General features: G+C 37.6%; 1 protein-coding gene across 1 annotated transcript in view; it reads left to right on the forward strand.

Moving 5' to 3' along the window:
* Positions 1-402: 402 nt before the first annotated feature.
* LOC104616654 (disks large homolog 1) overlaps positions 403-12,186 on the forward strand; it is a gene marked incomplete at its 5' end in the record, with an annotated part of 43,178 nt that continues 31,394 nt past the window's right edge. The window contains 2 exons of the mRNA XM_010281726.1: positions 403-559; positions 1,691-1,793. Coding sequence (XP_010280028.1) covers positions 403-559; positions 1,691-1,793 — 260 coding nt within the window. The remainder of the gene's footprint in view (positions 560-1,690; positions 1,794-12,186) is intronic.

The raw sequence follows: 12,186 nt of genomic DNA on the forward strand, positions 1-12,186 counted from the left end.
AGGTCTTTTCCAACATTAATGATTCTGTGGTAGTAAGACTGAGCTATACTGAGGCTCTTGCACAATATGGAAAGTGTTAAGTAATGATATTTAGTGCTGAATACGGTTGTAGCGTAATAGGAATTTAGAATACATACACACTTATGAATTGTTCAATTCACCTAACGACACGCAGAATTGAAAGCTTACAAATAGTAATAAAGCCATTTATTTGAAAGTTTAAGCTTTGGGGCTAAGGACTGGGGGGTGGGACACACGTCATTGTTGCCTTACGAAATGTGTAACTTCTGATACCTAAATTTTCAACATTACTTCTCTCAGAAAACTCAGCTTTTCTAGTTGTTTGTTTTACTTTTACTCACGACTAGTGACGAAGATTTCATATTCCTTTCTTTCCTTCAGGGAACCTAGAAAGGTTGTCCTGCATCGAGGATCAACAGGTCTCGGTTTCAACATAGTTGGAGGAGAAGATGGAGAAGGAATTTTCATCTCTTTCATACTTGCAGGAGGGCCAGCTGACCTGAGCGGAGAGCTTAGGAAAGGAGATCGCATAATTTCTGTAGGATTCCTTGCTACTTTTATTTAAATAACGACAAAAGTTTTCTCCTGCCTGGATATTAATGCCAGTTAATATGATTTATATGCAAAGAATATCATTAACTGAGCTAAATTTGAGACAATGGAACAGATGCCAATGTACTTTCAAAGTGTCTTTGAGGACTTTAGTCTGCCTCAGTTTCTCCCCTGTAACCTGATGAAAATAGCACTTTCCTATCTCAGAGATTTTTTTTCTTTTCCCAGTGGAGACATTAACTTATCTTAGTCTGGTAGCTAAGGGGGAGGGGGGTGTGTCTAAATTGAAAGAATGCAGGCTTCAGAGATAAGCCTTCTAATGAGATGGAGGCAACTGGCAATAGTGTCTAAAATTGAGTGCTGTTACTTCTTGGAGTAACTCCTAAACTTCCCGTTAGTCTTAAACAGATCCATCTCATACCTGTCTGAGGGGTTTTTCTGTATTAGTGCTGAAGGTCATAAAGATTTTGTGTGTTTGTGAAATTACTTGATTTATGGAGAATAATTTCTTTGGACAATTACATTGTAATCTGGTAGTTATTTCAAAGGAGAAAAGTAATTTTGGCTCTGCTGTTATTAGAATGCTGGTATTAAAGTGTACCTTTATTTTAGTTTGATGAAAAATACTTTTGGTCAAAACCACGACACATGCATTTCTGCTTCAGTTTTTTTCTGACACTATTTTTAAATCTGCTGCATTGAAAACAAGAATAGACAATTTCATGGAGGGTGTGGTCTGTCACTCGGTGGTGAATATAATGGTCCGTAGGCATGCCTTGGCTAAGGAGGTCCCTGAAGCCCTGTTGTAGAAAAGAGAGGTGAACCATCACAGAAAGCAACATTCTCCCGGTCTCCTTACAAAGAAAGAAAAAGGTCTTAAACAGGAAGAAAATGAACCTAGCAAATACAAATTCATTAAGTGATATACTATGATGATTACATTATTTCTTAACAGAGGGGTACATGTGAAAGAAGATTTACTGACTGGTTTTCAGTAAGGATCAGTAATCTTTGTATTAACTAGCTTGTAATGCTGGAAACGGGGAAAACTCACATGGCATAGAAACTGTCTTCTATGATGATAAACATTTATTTTGGTTTTTTATATTACTTGTAGGTAAATGGAGTAGATCTAAAAGCAGCAACCCATGAACAGGCAGCGGCAGCCCTGAAGAATGCAGGCCAAGCAGTAACTATCGTAGCTCAGTACCGTCCAGAAGGTAAGGGTTGACTTATATGTTCAGAACTTTGTAGAAATACCACATTGTTACTTTTGTATTTCACAATTGACTTCACCCCTTAATGTGGTGGTTCTATTTTTTTTAGCAGTAGGAGAATTAAAAGACTAATTCCTTCTCTTGTTGATTCAGATGTGTTGATACAGGTGACCTAAGGAGACTGTCAGGTTTTCTTTCCTCTGTTTTATACTGAGCTGCTATTTCTGCTTATCCAGCAATTTCTTCTGGATTGCAGCTGATGCTGATTAACTGTCCTTGTGTGTTCTGCAGAAGCCAAATACTGCTTCATCACAAGACACATATTTGTCCTCTTAGTATTTCGACAATACATTTCAAATGCCTTTGTCTGTTTGAGACTTTAAAAATTCAATAGCCTAAAATTATATGCTTACTGTGAGTCTGTAAACATATATATTATTGTTTATATATATAAGACGACATTTTTTACATCTTATGAACTGTGATGATAAACAGCTTTCTCTGATTTTGCTAAATTGGGTGGCCCATCACTAAATGGGCCTTGTCTGCTTAAAACTTTCCTTTATCACTACTGGCAAGGGGTAAGTGTAGGTGTTTATCAGGACTGGACATTGAACATTCATCTGAAATGATCTGAAACTACCTTCATCTGAAATTTTTAGGTAGCTGGTTGCATCAAACTTTTCTTCATTCTTTATTTCTTCTCTTCTGTCATGTTTCTCTTATCCTGTTCTCCCCAAGTCTTTGAAACGTTAGCTTTCACATTCCTTTCCGCTCCCCCTCCCCTCACATCTCCACTGGCCCAGGAACTCTGTCAGTAATAAGGCCAACTGATTTGTTTGTGTCTAGTTCATGATCAAACCCCTGCAGCCAGCCCACATTGTCAATGCCTGTATTGTCCTGAGAGGATGTGCATACTGTTCACATGTTGAATCTGTAGATTGCCATGTTCCAGGATTTGTTTTCTAGGAGTGCTTGCTCTGAGACTTCTTTTTAGAAAGAATAGTAAAGTCAAATTGGTTCTGGAATATGTGGTTTGGCTTTGTGTCAGTATTGTCAAATATTTCTGTTGATACCCATTTGGCCTATTCTCTGCTTAGCTCTTCAGTGTTGTAACAGGTGGATCGAATTGTTACACCTTCTTCCTCCCTGCACAGGGATCCCTCACCTTAGTGAGAAATAATACTTGTGCTTTTATTTGCCCATGAGTTGTCCTTTTGAGCATCTGGTCACATTTTTATTTACAGAGGGCATTCTTGGTCACTATTTTCTTCTGCCAGGAAGACATGTTAAGATGTGGCTCTTAGTAGCAGAATAAATATTTCTTTGGTAGAATATATCCCAGGATATAAGCGCTTTCTTTTCCCCTTTTCAAAAAATATATCCAGACTGCATGCAAAAGGAGCAATTTTTCAGTCTTCCTTTCTGGAATTCAGGCTTTGGAAAGAAAATAATTCCTTCATACTCTGGAAGTCAGAACTCTCTTTTCCTTTTAGAATTAGACAACTAAGCATTTTGGATGGTTCCTCTTCTTTCTGCATTGGAAGTAACAGCTTTCTTCATTAGCGCTTGTCCAAGTAGTTAACTTATTTTCTTGAAACATGTATTGAAGTGCTTGGCTGACTGATGGGATTTTGAGTCATTGCACCGAGATTTGCCCAGAGCAACATACGCTGCTGCTTAAAAATCTCTCGACTGTCACTTGTAGACTTCAAACCTAGAGCTGTACTCATTCCTTCATGATTACTGAAGCATTCAGAATAAGACTGCATGCAGTTGAGCTGTATTGAGAGTGCAATTCTCAAAGAATTATAGGACCCATTTGAGAGCATGCATGTGGGAGATGTTACTTGAATTACCCTAGATTATGGGCAGACATCTGACACGTTATTCAGAGAAAGAATTTTTTTTTTTTTAAAGATGTTTGGTTTGCATGACTCTCTGTCTTTTTGAAGTAGTGCTTAAAATCTACATTTGGAGTGAAAGTGTTGGAAGCATGTTAGCACTCTACCCTCTTAAGTATACCATGAAGGAAAAGTGTAACTAGGAGATAGACATTCATTGTAGTTTGTAGGCAAAGTATGAATTGACAGTGCATTTTCCTTACTTCTCGTAAAAGAGGTTGAATAGAACTCCAGCTGTCAGCTTCTTTCAGATCTGGTGTGGGAGGTAAATTGGATCAGATACTCACTGTTCATATCTTAGAGAATAATAAAGAGAATATTTCCTTAAAGGTTACTGTTTGTTTATTATCATAGGAAAGCAGTCTATCTGAGACTTGACTTTCCAAATAGAAGATATCATTCACCTGATTGAGTGTACTTGATAAAAGTGCATATGTTCTTTGATCATCTTCAGATTTCCTAAATTATAGCTGCAGATGATCATCTTTTTCCCTTACTTGATTCATTTAAGTTGGGAAATATATATATATGTATATATAATTATCTGTGTTTTTTGTTTGTGCCATTAAAAAAAAAGGTTAACAAGTATTAAAATGAAGTGTTCATAAAATTATTGTTCATCCTTGGTGTTTCTTAAATGTCTTTGTAGAGATGAAGAGCATTGTTTATAATTGCTTGTATTGCATATGTATTTTATTTATAAATCCAGCAGGATTTTGTAAAAGATGCTGACAGCTAGGAGAGATCAAGGAGATTCTAGACATCCATCAGGGCTCATTATAACTGGGTAAATAGATTCAGTATGATAGGAGCGTTTGGAAGACACATGGGACCAGCTCACTTCACTCCCTGTAATTGTATATGACAGTTTGTATGTTCATAGATGTGGTGGGGAATGCTAATTTATGTTTTTACATCCTACCACATTAGCTCTATCAGAAATTCCCCATTTGTCTTTCTCCTTGGATTTCTGGGAAAAGAGGATTTTTGCAAGCAGTTCTCTCACAGAAAAGCCTGAGTAGGCTGTAGAAAAATTAATCTTTGGAAACCCCCTATAATGGAAAGGGTTGAATTTTCTGTATCTGTCTCTTTAAATCCAGTTAGACAACGTGATTTATCAAACACTAGTTACTGGACTTGGGGTAGGCTAATATAGCTGAATGATACTGCTATTTTTATATCTGGCTCAAATTACATAACTGCTGACTGTTTTCCCTTAAATCTCAGAAATGTTCGTTGGTTATAGAGTGAGTGAAAACATTCCCAAAAATATCCTTCTGGGCATTCATTTAGCTTCCAGTATTGTTCCGTAAATTCAAGAGATGCCTTACAAAATTTTCCTGCTATAATGAATCAAATTTCAGCAACTTACCAGCATTCTTTGGGACAGCTAAAAGTCAAATAGGGAGTGTGAAGATATTTTGTTTATAGAAGTGACTCATAACCTCAGGCACCACTTCTGTACTACCACAGTTGTAGTCAGTTGGTTTCTGCTTTCTCCTGTAGAGCCTATGCTTTATCGTGCAACTTATCTGTGACTATTGTTGCAAAATGTCGAGTCACCTATTGGGTTGTACTTGTACGTACTTTTGTGGTACATACCGTGTTACGATCCCTAGTTGCAGAGACCACTAGGTTTGAGCCTGCTGGGGCTGGATGTTGCAGAAGAGCCATCCATGGTAGGAGAAGAGCAGAAGTTTGGGAAACGGGAATTATCCTGCAGAAGTGGGGTGAAGTCAGGATGTCATTCTCATTTTCTTGTTTGTTTGGAAGCTTCTCCTTATTCCCCCACTCGTACTACAAATTTCTATCTCCCTTCAAGACATCATTCATGAATAAAAAGAGATTTTGCTTTACCATGAGTTCCACTGGAAATAAAGTACCATGACATGCAGTAGTTTCAAACAAAATGATGTTGCTTCAATACACAACAGCATTTTGATGAGCCATTTTCATTTGTGGAGTTTTCTGAGCCATTTCACTTTCTTGTTCCTCCCTGACTCTGCAGAGATACCAGTGCCACACTGCCATCTTCCTTCTTTGGGTTTTCTGCAGGTGTAGGGTGGCAAGGAAAAATTGTGATATTAGTGTGGAAGAATGAGAGGAAACTCCAGGCAATTTGGATATATGTGTATCTCCTGGGAGTGGGGATTCAGAGATGGTCAGAATTCTGATCATGCTATGCAGTGGGGATATAGGAACATGAGAGTCTCAGTGCTTGAAGGGAATGTAGTGAGGAGAGGAGCAGCAAGGGGGAAGTATAGGACTGTCCAGAGGTGTACAGCTCTTGAAGGGCTCTCCTCTCATTCCACATTGAAGTTTCCATTGTTATGTCCATTCAAATTAAAAGGTCCATCTAAGCCATTTTTATGTGTTTTGAGGATGACATAATAATAGTGTTACCTCAAAATTGAGAATTTCTGGAAGGTTAGATTTTGACATTTTGAAAAGGTATGAGGTACCTGTAGGCTACCATAACTGTATTATAGCTTGAGTGCATTTAAGTGTTTAAAAAATAAGAAAAATAGCTGAAGAAATACATTAGAAATATGAAAATATATTTGTATGAAATTGGATAGAAAATAATTTTGTGGATTAAACCTTTTTTGTTTCTCAAGGATCCGCCTGACCTGCAAAAAGCCCAAAAATTATAATTTCAACTAGTACAGCAGTCTTTTCATGTGAGTTATCAGCTGCCTGTTATTTAGAATCTACATTGGTGGTCTTTGTAATTCGGCTGATCAAGTCCATCTCTATATATTCACTTCTTTTCTGAAAAAGTAGTAAGATTGTTATGTGATCAGATTAGCTCCGTGTTCTTAGGTGATTGGGTGGATCAGTGTAAGATTCGCACAAGGTGGAGCCAAAACCTCAAGAGAAGATTTTAAGGTATTTTTTGCAAAAGATCTTCTTCTGAATGTATTTGTTCATATAGGTAGTTAACACATGTTTTTCTTTCAGCTTTATTAAAGGAAAAAAAATGATTCTCCATTGCAAAATGTATTCAAGAGTTATAGTTCAATAAAAATGCCTCATACTTTGTTAGCCAGATTTTTAGGTGGATTTTCACATATTTTTTTTTGTTTTGAAGGAATGTATTCATCTACTGAAAATAAGATCCAAGTATGACAACTTTGTATTTTTCATTCTCTCTTGTCTTTAAAACAAAAGATGGAGGGGAAAGGAGACAGGAAGGGGAAGCTTCATTATAGCTTACCATTCAATGGCCAGTATTTGGCCAATTTTTCTGTTTGTATCAAGAGGATGAGCTTCCCTTGTTTTCTAGCTGAGAACATGGATTGTCTTAACCAAAAGTAGTTTAAAAGATCAGTACGTCCCAATTTCATAAAATGAAAAATTCTTAAAAATAATTAAAAAGTTTATCCTGGGATATGTGGTCTCCAGTCTTCCAAACTTTTGTTCCTGCTTGTTTTGTACCTGGTTCTACTCATTTGCAAGTAATCCAGATTAATCAATATAAGTACCTTTAAAATCAGGCCCATCGAGGCTAAAAGAAGGGTTCTGCTATATATAGTCCTGATAGACACTATAAGGCGGCTTACACATGTTTTAATCCTTTAAAACCTCACTCCTGCTCTCCAATATAATACATAAAATTGTTTGTCTTTCTTTAAGAACAGTTCATCTTTTTGTAAGTTACGAATGTGTGGTAAACCTTCGACAACATTTTTGGTGAATTCACTGCAGCAGTGACTGGACCTAGTCTCCTCCTGAGTTTTGCAGGCTCTGCAGGAGGTGTTCTTAACTAAATACAAATGCAATTTTTCTAATCTGTTTTGAAATTCTGTGGCCTAGTCTTTCAAGTGATTAATGAGGTACAAGCTCATTACACATTAGAGTGCGTGAAAGCCACCAATAATATGTGGAATGCATTGTGGTCTCTCTCAGGTCATGTTAATATAAAACAACAAGTATTGAAGCAAAGTAGTATCTCTTAAAAAATGATTTATGATGTTTTTATTCTGGTCCATACATTTTAATAGGTAACCTCTTTGCTAGTGTTTTTGAGTGGTTGTACTAAACATGCTAGACTCCACAACCTCCTGTACCAACTGAAATTTATACTGCAGTCTGTAACAAGAAGAGATTTGTAAAACGTGAATGGTACCTATGAATTTATCAAATACCAGTATAGATAATCAAGGGATGGTAGTAGTACATAACTAGAACTCCAAGTCCTAGAACTTCAGTCATCTATATGCTGTGGCAGTCCTGCCTCACAAGCTTAGAATGAAAACAAATGGAAGGTCAATACAAGGTAAGTGTGATGGTGGCTGCCCTAACTTACTACCAGGTTTTGTTTCTCAGTTTGTTTGGAGGCACCATGAAAAGGAAAATTGAGTATTCTGAGAGTGGAGAAAAGAATATAAATCAGTAGTTGCATAAAATTGTCAGCACAAGAGTCCTGCTTTGACAGATCCAATGGATCCTGCTAAAGGAGGGCTTCCTACAGACAGATGGGAAGAGGGAAGCAAGGGGCATACTTTTTTAATTAAAGTGAAGCTTTTCAGCGCTTCATGGGTTCAGTATATGTAAGATCTCTGCTTCTCAGTGCTGTGCTGCCATCTGTTCCCTGTACACACGTCCATGCTTCCATGAGTTGCTTTTCCTTCTGTACTCGTTGCTGAATTTTCCATCCCTTGTCATAGTCTTCTGTTCTATTCCCCCATTTGCTAGAACGTATATTCCAGACCAAATTAATTTTCATTGCAGCCTCTTTTTTTCCTCTTCCCCTGCCTGTAGAGACTATTCCCCATGTATCTGTGTTTATCACTGTCCTCTTGTTGCCCACTAGATAGTCTAGGAGAGCTTCACTGCTCAGACCCTTTCTCTGAAGTTTTGATTTCTGTTAAAAGCAAGCACTGATATTGAAAACATCATAGTTTTCTAGGTAAAATCAGTTCAGGAGCAGAGGACACTTCCAGGATTTCCTAATCTCCCCTTGCCCTCACTCCTTTTTGTTCGTTACTCTGCAATATGTGCAGACATGAAATGGAGCAGCTTTATTCCAGTTTTGATACATCTGCTTATCCAGTATAATTTTGAAGTTTAAACTTGAGCCCAGATGTATCCATACAATGTTCTTAACTGATTATGTGTAAACCAGGGTAGGTTTGGGGTTTTTTTTCTTTGGTGATGGTGAGGTACTGTTGGATAAATGCCATGAAGCAGCAGATATTTGCTTCCTCAAGCTCTGTGTTTTGATAGCATGTACTACTCCCTCCCTGCCCCTAACATTATTGGAAACTTTGAGAAAATTCTAGCCAAGAAGAGATACCGTTATTCTTATGTTCTTATTTTATTGCATTTCATGGCAGTCTTGCTGCCTGTTCCCCTTTATTTGACGTATAGCATCAGCAGCTTTCCTAAAATTCAGAACATTAGAAGAGATCCTGAGTTAAGTCCCATTCACTGCTGTTGCATATACATCAGGTTGCAGATACTGGTCCAATCCTTACCTGAAAGGATTGAGGGTTTGGTTTGTGTGGTTCAGTTCTATTTTTTAATTTCTTGGGGAGGGGGGCTGGGGTGTTTGTTGTGCCACCATAGTTCTTATTAAATTAATGTTTCAGAGGCACAATGTTTTGGGGGCTGTGGAAATTGGAAGCATATTTGTAGATGGAGTTCCTATGACCAGCCTAATCCATTTGGATTAAAGTCAGTTTTGCTTTTTCATTTAAATAGATTATGTCCTGTTTGGTTACCCCCATCACAATTGACCAGAGACCACTTGTATTCCTTCTCAGAAAAGCTCTTCATTTCCTCTTAACCAAGAAAGCAGTGTCCTTTTTATCTTGATCACAGTGCCTGCTCCAGCTCCAAATTTCTGGAATGTTGAAGTGGCAAAATAAAACTCTAAAAAAAGAGGTTTTATATTTATACGTGCGTTATACGGCTTTGTTGCGCTTAGCTGTATGGGAATTTATTCTGCTATTCACTGTGATTTAGGGGAAAAGTATGATAAATTTTGTCATACACTGTATATGTAATATTATGCATACCCCATAAGAAAGAAATGAATTGTAAAGAAAACAGTTCTCTAGCATTTGGGAGAATTTAGTGATGATAAGCTGATGATTACCTGAAATAGGTAATTTAAATATACAATGAAATTCTGTAAACTGAAAATACTGGAGTATAGGAGAGTACTTGAAGGGAAGGTATCACTGTGCCTTGTCTAGTTCTCATCCCTAAATACTTGCTTTCTCAATAGTGTGACAGACAAGTCTTAAACTAAGACAGTGCTTTTGCTTTTATCTGGTACTTCTGCTGTTACGTTATTTTAGCTAAGGTGTTTCTTAGTCACCTATGTCTGCTATACCCATTATATGAAGTCTTGCATTAGTGTAAATTTGACGCTACTTCTCTGTAATGTGTTTGCCCCCTCCCCCCCCCCTTAATGAGTAGTATGATATTACTGCAGGGATGGATTAAAAACATAGAGGTGTGTAGGTAATTTTCTGGTGCTTCTGTAATAAAATAAAATTGCATTTTGTATGGATCGCAGGTGATACGCATACATCTTGGATGTGAAGTCTCCAGTCTTGCTACTAGCTGTTGGCTATTGATATTCCCCTCTTGTAGAATATGCCAAGATGTGGACAGTCTTTTGACTGCTCTCCTGCAACTACTTTTCTACATTTCATAAACTACCAGACTGCAGCAGTGTTCTTCAGTCTAGTAAGAGATTGAGGGTGCTAAAGACAGTTGATGCCCAACTCTTAATCATAAAGATGGAAATATAACAACTCCTAGACAGATTAGCAGAGCTCATACTTGGCTTTTTAATGTCAAAGTTGAACCAAGCCTAATTAGTCAACAGGGGATAGGGACTGATCTGTTGGGTATCCGTGGGGTACTGCTTTTCTGGTGCTATCAAGAGTCCTGCTGTTGTCTTACTTTCTGTTTCCAGCATTAGTTTCAGTACCACTGTACCCAAAAGCCAGCTTTCTCTTTAAAAAAAAAAAGTCCTGTCTACTTTTCAGCTCCAAACCCGATGATTTTGAGATTTCTGTCCATCCTGTTCCTCCCAAAACCTTCTGTAAGAGGAATATAGCTCAAATTTTTAGCTTGCTTTACATCAAAGGAGCTCACCATATTCCATCTGCACAGTGTTTAAGCTTTTCCTAAATATGACATTTCTTGGCACCCCTTCTTTTTGAGCATAGAGCTTTCTCAATCCCAGCCCATTAGTTTCCTTTTTTGCTTTACTGGTATGGCAGGAGCCTCTATGTAGAAATTATTCTCCTTCTTACTCCTACACTGTCCCTGTCACTCATTCAGCACTTACTTCCCAGAAGTTCTGATGAGAAAAATAAAATTACTCCAAAAAACTGCAAGACCAGCAACCTGAAGCTGGTGTATAGGATAGAGTTAAGTGGTAGGGAGGAATAACCTCCCCTGTTAACTCTCTTACGTCCTACATGCTACCTAGGAGGAAATCTGCTTCTTTGAAGAGATGACACATGATACTTTCTTAACAGAAGTTCGTAGTCTGTTCCAGTAGCTCTGGCAAAGAACTGCAGCTATGTTTGGTACTGAACAGGCTGTAGCACAAGAAAATTCTTGGGTTATCTGGTCTTTTCCATCCTTACTTTCCTTTCACACAGGGGGCATAAAAAATCTCTTATGTCAGAAATCTCTTGTAGTATGTTTGAAGTTTAGAGCTTTAATCTTTCAAAATACCAAAGAAACAGGTGAGACATTTAAAAGATAGTGATCTCAGGTATCAATTAGTAAAATGAGGTGACTTACCCAAGGCCATGCAGTGTAGCAGTAGCACAGCACTAGTGTATTCTCCCTCTGCATCTGGGTCCTTCCCCTAAAAGATACTGCTTTCTAAAAAAATGTTGTCTTCTCACCTTCCTCTTAGGTTACCATCCTGTCATCTTACATTCTTTTCCTATTAGTGATAGCATTGGTAGTGGTGGAAACAATGTTTTTGTTTCACTTGGCAAACAACTTCATCAGTCTGATTTAATGCTGGTCAATTATTTGATCTGGATTTTATTTGTAAAAAGGTGGTTTTAAAAACCAAGACAGTATCTTAAAATCTACTAGCTTTGGGTTTTGAAAGGATAAAAGTCAGATATATTTAAGAGACTTCATGTTGTCATAATCTGTATAGGGTTAATTAAAGTTACTATTGCTAGAGCATCAGATTTATAGTTCCCTTGATGAATAAAGTGATATAGCAGAAACTAGTTCACAGAACATTCTTCTGTTAATTTTTTTTTCTTCTTCTTTGGTTAGGCTGTAAGCCTTGGTGCTGTCTCTGAGTGTACGGGGAGAAAGTGTTACAGAATGTAGTATGAAAAATTATTCATGGTATTTAGATAACTGTTGGAGGAACCTTAGTTTAGAGATTTCTTCAAGATCTTTTCATTTTAGAGACCTCTTTATCCATCTTGCTTTTTCTGAGTAAATTTGACACCCGCAGGGAATAAGGGTGCAGCTCGGAAGCGCAACAC

This window comes from Phaethon lepturus, unplaced genomic scaffold (assembly GCF_000687285.1).
Source record: "Phaethon lepturus isolate BGI_N335 unplaced genomic scaffold, ASM68728v1 scaffold50022, whole genome shotgun sequence".
NCBI classification, from domain to species: Eukaryota; Metazoa; Chordata; class Aves; order Phaethontiformes; family Phaethontidae; genus Phaethon; species Phaethon lepturus.